Here is a 19,403-nt window from a genome sequence, read left to right as displayed (position 1 = left end):
ATTCAAGAAATATTTGAACGGTTTCACGTACCGTTCCGGTACCTAGTTCGGTAATTTCTGTCCAACTCCAGGTTATCAGTTGCGCAAAGCTGCAAATTATGGCGAAGGGCTGTAATTTACGAAAGGCAAAAGAAGACATTCGACGCGTCGTCTGCTTTCAACAAAGATGGAGTCGACGCGCGACTCGAAGCAGACGACGCGCCTCGTTTTTGTTTCTCCCAACGGCCACGACATCGAGAAAACGGCGCTGCGGTCGCAATGCGGCTGAGAGGAGGTTGGGAAACAAGATGGGAGTGTGCTAGGGAAATCGTTTTTCGAGCAGCAGTAGGAACTTCTGTTTAGTTTGTTTTGGCGCTACCATGCCTTCTCTTCGGCGTGGAGCGTAGTCGTTATCGTAGGTAGTCACGTAGGCGCCGTAGCGATTACAATGTAGCGGGTGGGGGGATTGCCCCAGAAAAGAAACGAGAGAGCGATTGGGAGGCGACGGCAACAAAAGATGGCACTCAGCCGCAAGAAGCAACGCATGAAACAGCCCGACTGGCTCGAAAACGGTGATGGCAACTACAAGACCAGGACGTTCGTCTTCGAGTCGCACAAGGAATCTCTTACGGTCAAGATCCTGGAGGTGATGATGCCATTCTGTGGCCGTCTGCTACGGGGAAGGGGACGCTGCTCGAGCAGACGACAGATCCTGGTTTCGGGCTCGGTTCACACCAAGTAGCTCCGATCTTAGAGCGTTTCTCGGATATTTTCTTACAAAGTAACCTTCATGCTACAGAGTCTCGTGCTTTGCTCAATTTAAATGGTGTGTTTTTGAGAAAGTAATAATCTACGGACCATATCCACTGGCTAGCAGTGGAGCAAAGACACGCGGACATGAAATGATACCAAACGTAAAAAAGGATCAAACGATGATGGAAAGCCATGCACTTTTGCTTCAGCGTTCATTGATCCTTGATGTGTCAGTGATTAAGCACGATAGCACACTGTAGGCTTTGTGGGACGTGTTCTCGCCCATAATGGTGCTGAACAAAAGGCACCATCCTCTATCCAGAGGACAGCAAGGTCCATTGCGTAAAATTTTAGCCCCACTTTTGGCACATACTTAACGTGGATCGTTGCATATTCATATAGGTCGGAAATTATGATTGGCTCACAGTGCTAAAGGCACCATCTTTTGCAGATGATGGACCCCAGCTATGGGATGTACGTCTGGCCTTGCAGTCCTGTCCTGGCACAGTACCTTTGGTTCAACCGAGAACACATCAAGGGCAAGAGGATGCTCGAGGTAAGACCACGGCTCTTGGCAGCATTTGTTTAATTGGCCTTGGCGTAGCGTGGGCTGGAATCATAGGGTTATTATTATAACCTAGAGGAAAAGGTCCTATACATTTCAGCTACTTCGGAGTGGTGGGGCATAGTTGTGGACGTTGGTGGTCCCGACGGAACCATATTGCTCGTGACGCTTCGACATTCATGGAGAATAGGTAAACATCACATCGAAGGTCTGTATCTACCGTAAACTACGGAGCATCCATTCCACAATAAGTGGCCACCCCTCAATTTTGTAACATTCAGAAAATTCACAAAGGGCATATCTTTACATATTGTTAACCTAAAAAGCGCCGATCCCCCAGTTTTACAAGGGTCCATAAAACCGTGCGTCCCTGGCAACGAAACGGCCTCTCTCGCAGATCGGGGCCGGCACGGGTCTCCCGGGCATCCTGGCGGCCCTGCTGGGCAGCCGGGTGACACTGTCGGACTCGGCGCCCCTGGGCATCAAGCACTGCCAGCGCAACGTGGAGGCCAACGGCCTGACGGCCAACGAGGTGCCCGTGGTGGGCATCTCCTGGGGCCTCTTCAACCCAGCCCTCTTCCAGCTGGGCCCCATAGACATCGTCCTCGGCTCGGACTGCTTTTATGACCCCAAAGGTGGGTGGGGCGCCGAGCGGCCAACGCCTCGCTCGCCAAACTTTCTCTGGGGAAGTTTGCTCGAGTTGTGAAGATCAGTCCTGCTGGAGCCGGATTATGGAACGGGTTCCAGCTGAAAATGAGGCTTAATCCGGCCGTTTATATAAAACTCATTCACTTTGCACCGGCTTGCATGCAACGAGGGTGTTTGTTGGCTCCGAGGGAAAAGGCCAGCCTACGGTTCCCCAGGTGGCGGGTTCGAATCCCGGCCGAGGTGCCCGCAATATGCGGAGAAGGTGCCGTGTAACCGAGCTTTCGGTTGCACGTCAAAAGATCCCCAGGTGGTCAAAATGAATCCCCAGTCCTCCGCCGGGGCGTGCCAGATGCCCTTCGTTGGTTTGGCTCGTGAAACCCCAAAATTTGACTTAGTGCATGCGACGAGCTTCACCACTTTGCACCATCTCATGCACGTTGAGCTTCACCGCTTCGCACCGGTGCATGCGTGTCGCGCTTCACCACTATGGCCCCTTGCATGTGCGTCAAGGTTTGCAGCTTTTGCACTGGCGTACGCGTGACAAGCTTCACCGCTTTGCACTGGCGCATTTGCATCAAGCTTTTCCGCTTCACTGTGGTTTACACCCTTCACTGCTTTTCACCGAGGCATGCTCATCAAGCTTCGCCACTTTGCAGCACCTTGCTCAAAAAAGTGGTCGACACAGAGGGCCATCTCTGTTACCTTGGTGGGCTCAGAAGTTTGGGATGAGTGACTTGACGTGATGGACAATGACTTGCTTATTTTGCAAACTTTTCAAAAGCAGCAGCTAGGTGCTTGTTGCAACATGGGTGCATGCTCAAAATTTGACGGTATATAATACACGAAAATTGTTACGTTATAATACTGATACATGATGCACTAAACTATGGCGGTAAAGATAATAATTTATTAGTAGAAAAAATGTGTCACTATGCCGATAGCTCTCTATACTCGTTTTCACCTTAAGGACCGTAGTAAAAAAAGTCCGGCACCTGGTGGAGCACTACTGACTTCCCCCTTTATCTGCCGAATTAAGATATATTTCAGATTTAATATATTTTACCTTATCGGGATGTAAAAGTTTCAAAGCCCCAAAAGCATTGCTTCTTCCTCTAACAACCATATCTTGTAAGAACTATTTCGCACAGTGTACAAACAATGCACAAAACTTTTTTCTTGAGGTGACAACGAGTGTAATATTTAGCACTGACAGTGCACAAGTCGTATAGTTGTAGCAAAGATTTCATTTTAAAATAAAACTCACTTTATCAAGGAGTCATTACACTGCATTGAAAACTAACAAATCTTCTCTACCATAATTACCCTTTGCCTACCAATGATATTGTGAAATGTTATTTTCACATTGTTTACTTCTTTTCAGTGTTGGGCAAATTACATCTAAAAAGTATTTCAAGTACAAAGTAAATTAGAGGTGATGTACTTGAAGTAAAGTAGTAAGTACTCTAGGTACAATGTACTTAAAGTAAAGTACTATAAATACAATGTACTTTCAAAGTAAAGTACGAGTATTTTTTAGCACAATCTTTAATGATGCCCTTTCAGTGATTTTTTAACTGGTATGCATTGCCCAAGGGTTGTTCGGGGGTGTATGACCTATTTTTGGAAACAGCTGCGAATATTAGATGCAGTCAAGTGGCCACATAGTAGTTGTTTGCAGAAATGGTGCCAAATTCAGGGGCCCCTCCGACTTATGAATTTGGCACTGCTTGCACTGGGTTCTTGCACACAAAATGTCCCCGAAAGAGGACTTTTAAGGGTAAATGAATGGATGAATGAAGGGGTTGCATGTACAAAAAGAGAGCACGACGTTAGCGCCGTAGCTTCTCAAGCAATCCTCTCGTAGAGGAGTGTCCTCTACTTAAATTAATAAAAAAAAAACGGTGAGTGTGCAGGTGAGCTGGTGATAATTAATCATAATGTGACACCTGCAATTGTGGTGCGAAAAAATGAAGGAACTTTCGAGTCAAAGGAAAAGACAAAAGATCATGTTTTAAAATATGGCGACATTCTCCCCCGTTTTCTTTTTCTTCGGCTTGAAAGTTCAGTTTTTCCTTACCACGGTCTCAGGTGCTACATTATGATTAATTTTGCTCTGCTAATATCTTAACCTCCTCGCTCGCACTGACTGAGTGAGAAGTAGTGAGAGTTTGAAAAGGCCACGAGAAAGCCGCCCCCAGAACAGACGAAGTGATGCGTCGTCTGCTCACGTTTCTAGTGAGAGTAGAATATCACTCAACTGTATTTTTTCAGAGTTGACAAAGCATCATTTTGTGATACAAATTTAACAAAACTATATTGGGGAAGGTACCTTTTAAATTGGGAGTTGTACTTTTCGTGGAAAGTACCAGAAAAAAATACTTTCAGTAAAGTACAATTACGTATTCAGAGAATGTACTCCAAGTAGAGTGCAAGTTTTCTCAACATACTTGAAGTAGTACTTTAAGTACAATGTACTTAAAGTACTACTTCCAAACACTGCTTCTTTTCTGGGGAGTGGGGGGTGGCGGCATCACCTTCATAGTTTCTGGAGCCCTGGGTTTCACGCAATCCTATTTTGAAGTTAAGGATTGATGCAAGTTGATGCATACCCTTGTCTGGATTTGCTCCTTGAGCTTCAACAACTTCCATACCCTTCCTTTTTGCAGTTGTCTTTGTCCATTGGCTGTGTGGCTATCCAGTCTTTTTGCGTGAACATGTGACAGCCATCTTTCATCCGCTTTCATTTCAGATTTTGAGAACATCATCGTGACGGTGTCATATCTGCTTCATCAGAACCCGCACGGACGCTTCTGGTGCACTTACCAAATACGCAGGTATGGGTGCGGTTCCTGTGCTCCTCTTAAAATTAAGAGGGACATATTTCATAGATGACACGGGGCAAAACAATCTCCCTATGACACCTGTAGGCCTCACTGATATGGGTTTGGAATTCCATACGTGTCGGGAATTGTGGCGTGAGCATATTTTTTAGTATGGACCTGTAGCTCAGTGGAGTTGTAAACATAGAAATAAAACAGCGCAAACAAACACAAGGACAAGTAGAAGGAGGGACACAGACACAGCGCTGTCCTTGTGTTTGTTTGCGCTGTTTTATTTCTATGTTTACAATGCCAGCGCTGTGTCTGTGTCCCTCCTTCTACTTGTCCTTGTGTTTGTTTGCGCTGTTTTATTTCTATGTTTACAATGCATCACCGACTAGCCCACCTCCAAACATTACTGCAGCTCAGTGGAGAGCTGTGAAGCAACTAAAAGTATTTCAGCTGCTGTAATTAGTTCCAATATCACTCTTGAAATATAATACATCCCGAGGTTACCCGAAATTTCGGTAACTGTAAGAAGCATATGTTACACTTTGGCAGAAAGTGAATGAAATTATAGTCACTTCTGATTGCTATGATGACGAATACACAAACTGACATTGGTTTTAGTCTCAATGCCATCATTACATGTTGTGTCTACCTTCAACTGTGCCTTGAGTAGAATGCTGTATCGGCGGAAATGTGGTGGTATTCTTTCCATGTGGCTCAGCACTTGCAAAGAAACTGTGGCGTCACGAGATACTTTCGAATTTATTGGCACATAACGTCAAACTGTAACTAGATACATTTCTTGGAATCTTAAAACTCGCTACATTTCAGCTTGAATATAGCTAGGATTCCATGTTTTCTGAGTTTCTTTCTCATGAAATTCGGAGGGTGTTCTTCGGAGTTTATTTTTGTTAGATTCCCAATTCTTTGAAATTCAAAGTTTATTTTACTGCAACAAATTAAAAAATTCGAAAACAAAGTAAATTAGGTCCGGGTACCATGACCTGTTGTCTTAAAGGAACCTCAATGTGCTAAAAAGCAAGCCCCTTTTTGCCAGTAGTTCCAAATTTCAAAGGAAAAAGTAGAATCTCCTCAGGGCCACTGACCTTGTGATCTCATAAAGTTTAGTTCTAAAACTCCATCTTTTTTGCTGTTTATTTTGTCACTGTGACCTCGAAATTCAGAGTTTTCCGAATACCGGCGAGTGTTTTTCGGATTTTTTTCGGCCGAAAACATGGAACCCTAAATACTGCTTAACTGCAGGGCGTTCCAGAAGAAATATAACTTTCTTTTTTTCAGCTCACGTAAATAAACGATGCATCGCAGGAAGCTCAAACTTGATGACAATGTGACGCTAGCAGTTGGGATGGAATGCGAAAGTTTGAGAACACGACATTACTTGGATGAACAGATAAAAAGAAAGACCAATAAAGCAGTCGTGACTGCCCATAAAAATACTCCTCTTTTATATATTTTCGTTCGTGCGGGTCCTTTAAAATGCACCGACGTACACGCAATAAGAAAATGAGTGTGCGCAATGCTCGAACGGAGCGTCAAAAACATTGTCTCGCAGTGGCACATACTCGATCGATGGTGTGAGCAAAATGAAAGCAAACAAAAGTATGCATGAGTGCGCGGCGGAGATGGTGCCACATTTGCCGCGCCGCGCATTCTCTGTTCTGGGTCCAAATAACTTGTCAGTGTACAACCGTGTGTCCGGATGGCACTATGTGGCTATGTTGCTGCGTACAGGCTTTCTGTGCAATAACATAATCATGGAGTGCCGTCTGGACACGGTGTTGCGCACAAACAAATTATTTGGACCCAGAACCGAGAATGTGGGTTGCGTCAACGGTGGAGGGGTGCGGCGGAGGTGTCGATCGTCGCCGCTGCCGCAATATTTCTGTTCTCGACGCGCGTCACTCGAGAGCAACAATTTAGGTGAAATCAATTACTTCTCATCTAGAAAATTTGTAGTATCGGTAATTTTTGCTTCGGGGGGGGGGGGGGGGAACTTGTAATTGCTTCGTTAAACAGAAATGTTAGTTAGATGGGAATTTGTCGTAGTAGTCGCAGAAACACATTGGACGTGTAGGAGATTGGCCGGGACTTTATTTCACTTCGGTCAACAGGCATTTTCGTTGTAAATTTGGTTATAAAGGCATTTGACTGTATTGTCAAATCAAGAAATGGCGTCCCTTAAAGGGATACTTCAATGAAATTTGAGATATACCCGTTGTGTTTAAAAATAGGCTGAATATGATCCACAATATCTGTAAGTGACAATCACACATTTGTATTTTGAGCCTGATGGCTGTATTTTTCGTTATAAACGGCCCACTCTGGAAACCGCTCGGAGAGCATCCAGCGGAGAGCATGTGACATCCTCCGCAACCGTGACATAGATTGTATTGGGACGAGCAAAGCTGCTGCGAGGCTACAAAACTAACCCCGAAGCTGCTTGCGCGTGAATTTTGAGTGACAGGTTAATCTTCTATAATCTTGTAGAGGGACAATAGCGACATCTGGGACACACAATAAAAATTCTCAGGGAGAGGGGAGTTCCTTCTTCTCCTCTTCTCTCATGGTGACCAGGGAGCTGCCAGGACGATGTCAGGTTCAAGGCATGTATAGTTTTAGGCGAGACAGGCATCGTCACTAGCTGTGAAGGTTCCTAGACTGGCATTACGAACGAGGCTTTAGCGACATCCACCAGCTGCCCTTTGCTAATCGTTTCATTTGCTTTAAAATTCCTTTTCTTGTCTTTTTCAACGAGAGATTGGTGTGGCCAATGTGGTACTGCTCCTTTGATCACATATAGACCAAGAAATAAGCGCCGAATTTTCGTTGTAGTATCCCTTTAAGAACTATTTCGGTGAGAAAAACCTGTTGGCAAGAAAGAGAATATTCTCTTTCTTGCTGACAAGTGTTTTTCACTGATATAAATGCTATATGCATTCACAATCTCAGTTCTTGTTTTTGCAATATTAGGCTTGGGTGGACGCCAGCTCATGGATAATTTTCGTTTTTCTCAATTACTGATAATAATAATATGTTTATTTCCTTTTTGCGCTCGGACAAAAACAGGAAGGTTGAGTAAAAACCTGCTTACAAGCAGCTTGACAAGACTTGACCTCCCTCGCACACTTTGATATAAAGCGGTCAGAAAAAATATTTCAACAGAATGTTACGAGTGTGTCAGCCATTAAGTTTCAAATATCAAGTTACGTACCTTATACTTCGGCATCCTTGGTAATGTCAAGGTTTCTATTTTCGAATTCATTAAGAAGTGATGGCAGTGTACACCTTAAGGATGATGAGCCGTAATTGGCGCGTGGAGTATTGACACACCAACTCTCACCCTGTCCAGTTACACAAGACGGAATGTTTTTCTCCAGACCTGTCAACACGGAAAGGAAAAAGTTACCGTATTTACTCGCGTATAGGTCGACCTGTTTTTCAAAAATCGCCTCATCAAAACTGGGGGGTCGACCAATACGCGAATCCCGGTATTATATTTTTCAACTTTTTTTTTTTTTCGGGGGTCCCGAAGTTAGGGGGTCGACCTATACGACGTATCGACCAATATGCGAGTAAATACGGTATTTTGTTTTATCGCTCTATTATATACACACACAAGGTGGTAGTTGTACAGATCATTGATTGAGATAATTTTGAATTTCTTTAAAAATTCACCCAAAGCATGCAAAAATGAAATGTTTGCTAAAACACAGACTACTTCCTCTTGTGCTAGAAACAGCCGTGTTCAATTTCGCTTTGTCGTTAGCAGAGGCGGCGAACTTGTCAATTTGCCGCCTTTGGCAGGCTTCAACGAGGGGTTGAAAAAGGGTGGGAGGTAATTAAGTTTGGAGGTAAAATATTCAAAAGTAGCTAGATTTGGAGCTACAATTTCCAAAGTAGCTAAATTCGGAGCTGGACTTAAAAAAAAGAACCAATTAATTTGGAAGCGCCCACGAATTGGCCGCCCCCAAAATTATGCCGCCCTACGCAGCTGCCTAGTCTGCCTATTGGTAAGTCTGCCCTGGTCATTAGGTGGCAAACTTAGTGGCAGTACATATAACGAGCATAAACCAAGGGGTAGTATAACAGAAACTTCACTCGCCCAGGGAACACCAAGCGAGTTTTGCATGTAATTCCGACAGCTTTACGAATTTTTCCGCCAATCTACCTCATATGCTCATTCCAAGAAAGAATTTCAGTAAAAATAACACCTAGGATTTTAACAGATTTTGCACTCCCTAAAGGCGAAGACCCAAGCATAATATTTAAAGGAAATAAAACTTGCCGATTTCGTGACAAAAAGGAAGCTGTTAGTTTTTTTTTTATTTATTTTTAAGCCGTTTGCTTTCGTCCAGGAATACAGGGTGAGCAAGAACAGCTCCTGTCTTACTTTCAATCTCAAAAGATGCGCTTCCTTTGATGAAAAGAGTCATATCAACAGCATATACAACAAACGTAGCATCTGGTGTACAATGCTTAATATCATTAATAAACAATGTGATCAATAATGGCCGAAGCACGCGCCCTTGTGGAACTCCAGCCGCAAGTCTGTCCGTTACAGAGTTACAATTATTTACGCTGACAAATTGTGCACGATGTTGCAAGTATGATTCAAAATGTTTAAAGGCAGATCCACAAACCCTGTAGGGCTGTAGTTCTTGTAATAATATGTTACGATTTAGTAGATCGGAGGCTTTCGAGAAATCGACGCACACACCAAGACTCGGATCTTTGTCATCGAAAGATTTTAAAATTTCTTCTTTTTGCTTTAGCAATGCTGTTTCTGTTGATCTCCGTTTTCGGAAGCCGCGTTGAAAGTGAGAAAGTACCGAATGTTTTTCTAGATAACAGGAAAGCCTAGAGTGCATTATTTTTTCACGTCCAAAAATCTGATAACAAAGAAATTGGTCTATAATTTTTAAACAAATTTTTGTCCCCACCCTCGAATATAAGAACGACTTCTGCAACTTGCATTAATTTCTAGAAGACACCAGAATAAAGGAATGTATGAAATATGAAGGTAAATGCAGGTGAAACTGGTATATGAAACCATTTCCGTCCAGACTTCAGCAGCCCCTTTAATTCCTCAACGTGGCAGATATCTCTGCTCTGTCCGTCGGACTTAAAAATTACTCCAATGTTTTGGTTCAAGTAATGTCATGTTCTCAAACCTTAGTGATCTATCCCAACCGCTAGCGTCAGATTTTCACGGAGTTTGAGCTTTCTGCGCTGCATAACTTATTTATCCTGGCCGAAAAATGCGGCTCTTTCTCACGAGTGTCCAGCTTCTTAAAAGCAACTTTTATGGCTTTTGTTCGGCGTGACAGCCAGAGTATGCGATAGACGAGGTCTTGTACGCACGCGCTACATGGCGGCGTGCGAGCGTAGTCTCCCAGCCCCGACCGCGCGTTCCCCGCAGTGCGGACTACTCCCTGGAGAGCCTGCTGAAGCAGTGGAACCTGGTGTGCGTCCACGTGCCCCTGGAGAACTTCGAGGCAGACTCTCCCAACCTGGCCGGGTCGGGGCTGCCCGGCCAGCACACTGTCGAGATGCTGGTCATGAGCGTTGACACCACGGTGGAGCCAAGTGCCGCCGACAAGGCCAAGGCGTGAGACCCGCCCCTCCCCCAAGCACCGGCGTCGACGGTGCCTCCTTCCCGACGCACCGCCTGCGTTGCACCCCCAATGTTGTTTTTTTTTCACGAAATGCCGTCGACATTGTCCCCGACGTACCGCGGACATTTCCTTCGACAAATTATCGCCATTGCCCCCGACATGCTGTCAACATTGCCTTCTAACACAGCATCAACATTGCCCCTGACGTACTGTCAACATCACGCCTGACATACCATCAACATTGCCCTCCAACACACCATCCACACTACACACTGCCCCCCCGACGTACCATTAACATACATAGCATCAACATTGCCCTCCAACACACCATCCACACTACACACTTCCCCCCCCCCTACCCCCCACGATGTATTGTCAACATTACCCCAACATACAATCAATATTCCCCCCCCCCCCCAATATACCCTTAACATTGCCCTCAATGTACCGTCAACATTGCCCCCCCGACATACCATCAATATTACCCTCTGGCACACCGTCAACATTGACCCGACATACCTCAACATTGCCCTCCGACACATCGTCCCCGACATACCACCAAAATTAACCCCGCCACTTTTGGTTGACCTCCTCGTAAACCTGTACCGCTCGCAGTCTTAATGGCCTTTTCTCAGATACCTCCACTATCACCTGTAATTTTTTTCAATTCCTCTTTTTAGACCTCTGAGGCAAACTCGGTGATTTGTGTTCCTCCCTCGTAACATTGCCCTCCAGTTCTGGAGACTACCCTGGGACTTAAAACATTGCCCGCGTCACGGTGTTGGTAGTTTTACTTGTACGATGCTAGCATCAGCCTTCGTCATGGCGACCTTTCGTCACGGACCCTAATGTCGTCCTTGACCTTTTTGTATTATGTACCTTTGATGTGTCACCTACCGATGTTTGTTTGATGTGTCACCTACCGGCATTGGCGACCATTTCTTGTAGATCTCCGGCACAGTCTTCTTGTGATGTTGGTCCTTGCTCATAGACCGCCAACTAACCTTTCTGCTGCTGCTGACTTCCAGCAGTGGCGTCCTTTACTGGTCAGTTGCCAACCCTGCGAGTAGTGCGAGTAGTGGCTTTTCCTCGTACAGACCAACAACCCCACTCACAGTGTTAGTGACCCTTTAACCGTCCACCAGCACTAACAAACTTTTTAATCACCAACTGTCTCCAAAGTATAGTTCCAGCTCCAACCACTGCAATTGGCAGTCCTTCTTGGACCACCACCATAACCGACCCGTATTTTATGTAGACTACCAATGCCACATTGCCCCATTAGCGAATCCTGTACTGCCCACTAGCGTTCAATTAACTTTCTCCATTGAGACTGCCCTCCAGTGTCTACTGGCTCGACCTCATCTACCTCCAACAACACAGTGCCACCGGGGTTAGTGGCCTTCTCACGTAGACCACCGGTGCTACACGCAGCCCTCCGCACGAAGCTCCCAAAGCCCCTGTAGAGCACCATCACTACTCGTGATATTGGCAGCCCACTGTTTGCAGCGTTAGTTTCCTTTCCCCAAGCAACTCGCGCACCACTTGATATCATTCGCTGCGTCGGTGGCGTTTTGTTGCCGGCACAACGTACCAATACCGCCCACTCTCCTTCATCGATGTTCATCTCTCTTCATCACTTTCCTCAACCCTAGTCACCGGCCGACACGCATAGCTCCTTGTTGTACGACGAGGAAGTAGTGCGCAGCTCGTAACCGGTACAGAGTTTCTCCAGTCGGCTTTCGAACCATTGGAAACAAAGTTGCGGCATTTTGTCCGGCAAAGTGATACAAGATTGTGATTGGGCGCACACCTCAGTTTGAAGTTTGTGGCAGGCAAAAGCTTGCTCAAATGCCCCTCAATCATTCACTCCAACGGGTCACCTCCTGATGATGATGATCCCCAAACAGTGTGTGTGCTGTCGGTTTCTCGAGTGCTCGCCCGTCCTCCGGTCACCCTGTGCCCTTGCAGATTCTCACCTTTGCAGCGTTCATCGTGCAGTCCGGAACCCTTTGCTAAATCACTTTTCTAACTTTGCTTGCTTCACTGGCCATTGTCGTCTTTCTAACCTGTTACCTCGATCTATACATTGTGTTGGGCTTAACGTTAGCTTCCAAACCTTGCCGTCAGCAGTGACCTTTTGGACGCTAGCCACTGACCTTTATAATGGTAAAATACCGAGTAAGCATTTACCCAAAAGTTGGCGATAATCACGGACAAATGAGACGTTGGATCTAAGAGCAGAAAAGCAGAAGGGACACATGGAGGGTAGGCCTTTGCTCGGCCCTTGTTTGATTTGACAAAATAAGAGATGTATCGAAGCCCTAAGTTTTGTACAGCAACCACTGTTCTCTTGTCAAGCCCGGTTCGTGCCAGTGCATTTAAGTAAAGCTTTACCGCTTCACACCGGTGTGCATATAAAAAGCTTCACCGCTTGGCACCAGTGCGCACAATGTGTGGGGGCTTCACTGCCTTGCACCGGCACGCGTGTGTAAAGCTTCACCTCTTTGCACCGGTGCGTTTGGAGAAGATGATGGCACGGATGAGCATTTAAATTAGATCAGTTGGGCTTAGAAATTTGCCGGGGTGGACGCTTGATGTGTCCTTCCCTTTTATTTGAAATATTTAAAGAAAAGGTGGTGGGCACCTATTGTTACAGGGCGCACGCTCGGTATTTTACCGTAAATGCCGTTTCCAACATTTTTTTTTTTTTCCTCCGGTAACATTGACACACAACGTTAGATCTCGAGGCTATTTTAACAGTTGTGTTTCATCCTGGCAGTTTATCTGTTCTAAACTTAGCTTTCGACATCTTTTTTGTTGCTTCCTCAAATGTTACATAGGCCTTCATCATCAACCTCCACACTGACATACGTTACAGGCCTCTTACATCAACACCTTTGCTCGAGTCGTTTTAGCAGTTGCATTTAACATTCATCTTAACCATCAGCTTTTGATCTTGCAACTTTGGAGCTTTTTTTCTGGCAGTATTCTTTTACTAATTCTTAAAACTTAGAAGGAAAAAAAACAAAAAAACACCTGTCCCGTGATGTTGAGCTTTAACGTCGACTCCAATCTAGACTTCCAAGGTCGGCGCTTGTCCCCCCTACCCTGTACTCCTGGTTTCACCATGCAGTAGCCTTTGAACGTTCATGACCCTAGCAAGACACTGTACGTAGCGCTTTCGAGTTTGCCAGTGTTGTCGACTGGAACCGCACTCTGCGGCCGTTACTGCCTTGGCTTTCGGGAGTCACGCTGAATCGCACGCTAGAGAGGATTGAGGGCTCTTAGAGTCTGCACATTAGATAGCGTAGACTCGAACACCGTCGGGTAGAAGCGAGAAGAAACACGTTTCGCCGTCTAGAGCATTTTTTGTTAACCGGAGCGGTCACCAGCGTCCTCGCACCTGGGGTGTTTTTCGTTGGTGCAAAGCGTTTCGAGAAGCATTGTTGCCTATATAGCACCACCACACACGAAGTATTTTGTTAGAACGGTGGTTAGACGACATAACGTGCGACGTTTGTTTCAGAAGTTGCTCAGTATTATTTTGAATTGTACCCATGCTTCCATCAAGGAAAAGTAGGTCATTGAATATTATCTGACTGATGTTTCCAAAAAATATTGGTTTTAATTGCATATTGTGTTTTACTACCATCACTTCTCTCGCAATCTAGCTTTGTGCCGCCATCTTGGAATGCTCCCTCGTACCTCTGGCATGCACATTGCAGCTGGCTGCAGCTAATTGTTATTGAAAACTTTCCAACGTTGCTCCAAGAGCATATGTTATCAGGGTCCAGTGTTGTTTACTGTTCTGATGTCATTTCGCAACATTTTGAGCATTTTTGGATGCGTCGGGGCAATGCCAAAGTGTTGGGAAGCACAGTGTGTTCCTAACATCAGTTGGGGAGACTCGCTTAACAATATACTAATGTTTAATACTTACATATAACAGTGGCGTAGGCATGGGGAAAGGAAGGTTGAAACTTCCCCCCCCCCTCCCCTCCAAAATAATCACTTTTTTTTATTTATTTTTTTAGAAAAAGAAGACAAATATTGAGTGACTACTGAATTGCTCCCGCCAAACAGGGAGGGGGGGGGGGGGGCGGGAAGGTGGGGTCCGTATCCGTGATTTGTACAGTACATTGACTACTACACTGAAAGATGGGACAAACCCCCCCCCCCCCCCCCCCCCCAAAAAAAAAAAAAAAAAAAAAAAAAATTACTGGCTACGCTACTGATATATGAGACTAACACTTAATGCTGATGATATAATAGCAATGTTTGATGCACTGGATATGGCACTGTGGAATGCCTGACATTAAGACTGCATTTGATGTTACCATCACCAGACAAATATATAATTCCATATATATATATTATTAGCATCATCCCAAAGTTTAATGATAGAAACATTATTGTAGCACCCAACAGTGTTGACTACTCATGCATTTCGAGAATAGTAATTAATGTTATTCCAATGCCTACTACGCTAGAGTTGAATACCGTATTATCTGGACTGTACTCTCCACCCGGAGGTCTGCAGGGGCAACTTTGGAGTCAGAAATAAAAGTTTTTGCTTAGATAATCCACACCTGGCGCATCGTCTGCGCGCAGCGCATGGTCCGCACTTGGCCCCTAATCTAAGCGTAAGAGTGATCCTACACAGCATACCTTGACGAATGCCTACTGTATTAGCTAAAAAAAAAAGTTTTTATCTTACATAAATTACTATTTATATACTCTTCTATTTATAAAATCCTTCAGGTCTTGCTAAAGTGAACCATCTAGAAAAATACAGAACCAGTCTCCACCTGTAGACAGTCCGCACCGGGTAGAATTTCAACTTTTAAACATGTATAGTCCGGAGAATACGGTACTATTGGGTGTTTTGAGGTTCGATAATATTTAAAGCTGTTGATCCGATGCATTCCAACATTTAGTGTTGTTAACATTATGATAATACCCACAATTTGATGCACTTTACAACGTTGCATCCCATGTAATTTAACATTGCAGTAGTGTATCATACTGTTCTCATCGTGCTGTATCTACTATTTCCCAACTTCAGGCTTCCAAAGAAGCTCTTCCATTTCAGTTTGCCGAGTCGTTCCCGAGGTTGAAATTTCCGGCACACAACTGCATCAACCATCAAATGTCAAACTCTTCCTCGCTCGCCAACTTTTTGCCCCGCACGGTTTTCACTGCGAATAATTTTTTCTATTCGCGAAGCTGTACAGCAGCTCTCGTTTTCGCCTTCTTCGAGGATGCGCGTGAAACGATTTTCTGGTAATTCTCCCGCTTCCAAAGTACTCATCACGGACCACGCAGGATTTTTTAACGTTATGGTCGGGACTTGACGCTCCGACATTTTTTCCGTCCTTGCCCGAAAACCGAAGCACCAGTTTGACCCTTGAAAGAGCGAGAATGGGAGGGACGTAGGGAAAGAAAGAGTGACTTTTTCGTAACATACTCCTGCATATGTCCTAGGAGCGCTTTCTATTTCAGTGCTGTCATGTTAGGCCATAGGTTGTGACTTAACAAATAACTAAAAAGGAGGTATGGTTAGTTCGACGACGGTCTTTTGAAGGCACGGCGGCCTTTTCCGCGCGGTTTGATGCCTTTTTGCGAGCTTTTTTGCTCCCTAATTTTTTTCCCTCCCTCCTGGAAGAATGTTTTTTAGTTCTGCACTACTCCTCTTAGTCGCTTGGCAGCCATGTTGATTTGACTGTTTGCAAAATTTGTATTGGACATTACATCGTAACTGTGAGAACCTATCGGTAACTAAGTTTCAGTCAATGAATTCATTTGGCTATTCAGTTGTGTGCTTTTTAGCATTGGCCCAGATGTTAAGCCTAACGTTAGGCCTAACATAACGTTAGGCACATAGAGATCATACATGTTAGGCATAACATTAGGCCTGGTCTTAGAAAGGGTAGAGAAATGGTGGTTTCTATCGTCTTAGCAAAAGAACCGACTCGAGACTCATTTTGATCTAACATTGCACAGTTCTTGGAAAAACAAACAGCAGTGCATGTCCTTTGAGGCATTGGACCACATTTTTGAACATACCGTTTCTTTAATGTTGCTTGGTAAGCTTCATGTTACTGACTGCATTGCGGCCACCAAAAGATGTTGATGACTTCACCACCAGCTATGGATGGCCTTTTAGCTCAGAGTGAGCAACTTCGGTAATCCTTTGTCGCATGATGAGGCAACTAAACCAATAGTATTGGTACATGTTGCAATAATTTCACTGCTCAAACAAGTCTCTTGCTCAGTTCTAAACAAAGAAATCGTCACGACAGTGTTTCAAAGTTTTATGCGTTCTCTGGGTCTATTTGACCAATTTGGCATATTTTTCTGTCCCCTACAAAAATATCAACTTTTTTTAAGGTGAACCAAACTCCCCATTTTCACTGGCAGACTTTTCCATTTATGACACTTAAAAAGAAAAAAAATATTGCCACTTGTTTTGGCAACTAACTGTCCTTGCTGATCAGAATGTTATTAGTGTTTTGAAAACACATGCGATATGAAAGTTCGAGCGGCAGCATTGTGTCCACACATTGTATTTTCTCCTCTTCTCCATAGGTGGCCTGACTAGGTGTGTCTTGCCAGAGCCGTATATTGGGAGAGTTTGGACAATGGGCGGAGCAAAGACCGCTGCCAGCGCCGAATATTCCCCCCATGGTTATAGCGTAAAATAAAAGTGCAACACAGCGTCGACCCATCAGCAGACTGCAACATCAGAATATTGGAAACGACATTTAAAACGTGAAATAGAAACGTTCAACCTCGGCATCTGTGTGACAATGGCGTCAATAGCAAATCAGCAGCAATGATCACAGCTACGCAGTTTACTCTGGTATGGAGCGCATGTTCTTTTATTCTGCCGTTGAATACGGATGTGACGAAAACCTTGCATGTGCCAAGTTTTTAGTCACCAAGAGTTATAGCTTTATACTCTAGCGATGTTTAAACAGCTTAAATTAGTGGAGTCATATTTTTAAAGCTCACGACCGCTGCTAGGGGCTGTTTTGCGGCTTGTGGTTGGCCACGAGATGCTCGCCTATTCAAACCAATGAATGGCCAAACTCTCCCAATACGCGGCTCTGTGTCTTGCATATGCTCGTCTTCCAGAGTGGGTTCTGCTAGTGCCGGGTCGTTGCATGTGTTCCACTCAATGCATTGGTTCCAGTTTTGAAATGTCACCCAGATAACGGAAAAACTAATGGACAGTATGGTGGAACCATTTATGGAGAAGTTGGACAAGCTTGTGGCCAGAGCACATTGAGCTCCAGTAATCAACATGCGCGTCTATGTTGCGACTTGACACTGACTTTGCCAACACACGTTGAGTTCTTTTGGTGTAGGCTGTGTATATATTTTGGATGCTATGCAATTTCTTCCAGGTGGCACACTGCTGTAGAACGTTATGGAGGTTGTCAGTCGAAATGTGCCTACTGCACACTGAAAAACAGTGTGCAGTGTCGGAGAGTAGTTACACTGTCCCTACTGTGCCCTCAGTGTCGAATGGTGATAGGGGTCTTTCCAATTTTTCCCGTTCTTGCCCCCGTCTTGTTCGATTTTAGCCTGTTCTATGTCCTCTAGTCAGTTTGTTACGCTTTTCGTGCACCTCGTCGCATTGCATTGAAAAGAAACGCATGAACACGTCTTCCCATGTTGTGGGTTCCCTCTAGTCGTGCTGTGATCTCGAGAGACGATTTATCTAAACCTTATTGAAATTGTGGTCGTACAATTTTACCTTTTTTATACCATATGTGCTTAATATTATTTATCATGTACCCAAATGAGGGGTCTACATCCAATACTGGTAGCGGATGACTTGCATCATTCCTTATATTTCTGTTTGCATACATGAAAATTATATTCTTGCACCAATTTTTATTTTGTCATTTCGCTGACGTAACGTTTGTGAAGTTCGGTCTCGCAAGCTGTGTTAGAAATATTCATTTGTTCAACACAAACGGTGGACGTAGTCCCTCATTTGGAATTTTAAAACTCGTTGAATATCTGTCCGTGTCCTGACTCAAAAAAAGTTCTGTCAATGGCTGTCAGCTGGACACTGCACACTTCAGAAAAGACTTGTGACTTGAATTTTTGTGGTCGGCAGATATGATTACAAAATATTTGGAGAAACTAGAAGTATTTCACGAGTGCTATGTTAAATGTAGCTGCAATGTTTCAGCATTTTTTTTAGAGCCTCGTCATATTCTGTGCATGTTTGCGAAATAAATATTATGCTTGAAAGTCTAACAAAGCTTCTGTCGTGAGTACATCGTTTGCATTTTTGATTACACGGGGAGAGATTTAAAGGGGTAATTTAAAATTAGGGCTGGTGGGCATTCTATCAAATGAAAAGCCAAAAGACCCCTTTCGAAAGTAATTTAAATGGCGTCAGCTTCAGCCCCAATCGCCAGGGCCGTAGATTCGGAAAGTTTGGCCAGTTTATGATTTTGACGCCGTAACGCCCTTGTTCCCAGTGAGCCATTGAGCCCGCAAAGCAGAGTGAGAGGTGCAAGTGGATGCTCATGAGCTCCCGGCTGCTCCCAGCTGGGCAGGGACTGGGTGGGGAGGGCCACCATTTTCAATCATTCGCCCGGTGGAATGCATGGGATCGACATACAAATTTCGCTTTCCTTTTATTTCGCTGGCTCTGGCAAGAAAATTATAGTGTTATTCCTCGGTGGGTTAAAAAACCAACGAATGAAGTCTTCTTGACATTTGACCAGAGAAATTTTCTCAGGCGAAAAAAGTTGGCCTGTAGCAGACGACGCATAGCCTCAACAGCGCTCTGCGCCGAAAGCTTGTTGCGTCAAAATGGCGGTCGTTTCCTCTCTCTCTTTCGGCGTTCTCCCCCCTTCCCCCCCCCCCCCCCCCCTTTCTTTCACTTTTCTCCACTCCAGCGCCTTCGTCGTCACACCTACTGGTAAGGTTGCGCTGGTAAGGTAAGGGTAAGGTTGCGCTGGGTTG

At 44.7% G+C, this 19,403-nt stretch overlaps 1 protein-coding gene across 2 annotated transcripts; it reads left to right on the top strand.

Moving 5' to 3' along the window:
• The first annotated feature begins 287 nt into the window (after window positions 1–287).
• Window positions 288–18,686, top strand: LOC8023177 (methyltransferase-like protein 23). Of its 2 annotated transcripts, XM_040205240.2 has the most exons (6): window positions 288–625; window positions 1,184–1,288; window positions 1,695–1,932; window positions 4,695–4,779; window positions 10,214–10,402; window positions 17,001–18,686. In XM_040205240.2, exons 1-6 carry the CDS (start codon window positions 497–499, stop codon window positions 17,011–17,013), a joined length of 759 nt encoding a protein of 252 aa, XP_040061174.1. In that variant the 5' UTR covers window positions 288–496; the 3' UTR covers window positions 17,014–18,686. The 2 variants fall into 2 exon arrangements, with proteins under 2 accessions (XP_040061174.1, XP_040061175.1); XM_040205241.3 differs by lacking the exons at window positions 10,214–10,402; window positions 17,001–18,686 and adding an exon at window positions 6,073–6,227.
• Window positions 18,687–19,403: the final 717 nt, after the last annotated feature.

This window comes from Ixodes scapularis, unplaced genomic scaffold (assembly GCF_016920785.2).
Source record: "Ixodes scapularis isolate PalLabHiFi unplaced genomic scaffold, ASM1692078v2 PGA_scaffold6__148_contigs__length_123643588, whole genome shotgun sequence".
Taxonomy (NCBI): Eukaryota; Metazoa; Arthropoda; class Arachnida; order Ixodida; family Ixodidae; genus Ixodes; species Ixodes scapularis.
Note: the sequence above shows the minus strand (reverse complement) of the source record. Positions and strands in the feature narration are given on the sequence as shown.

Coding starts and splice junctions, on each gene's coding strand:
- LOC8023177 (XM_040205240.2), top strand. CDS start 497: ATGGCACTCAGCCGCAAGAAGCAACGCATGAAACAGCCCGACTGGCTC. Junction 1,933..4,694: donor CTGCTTTTATGACCCCAAAG/GTGGGTGGGGCG, acceptor CTTTCATTTCAG/ATTTTGAGAACATCATCGTG. Junction 4,780..10,213: donor TGCACTTACCAAATACGCAG/GTATGGGTGCGG, acceptor CGTTCCCCGCAG/TGCGGACTACTCCCTGGAGA.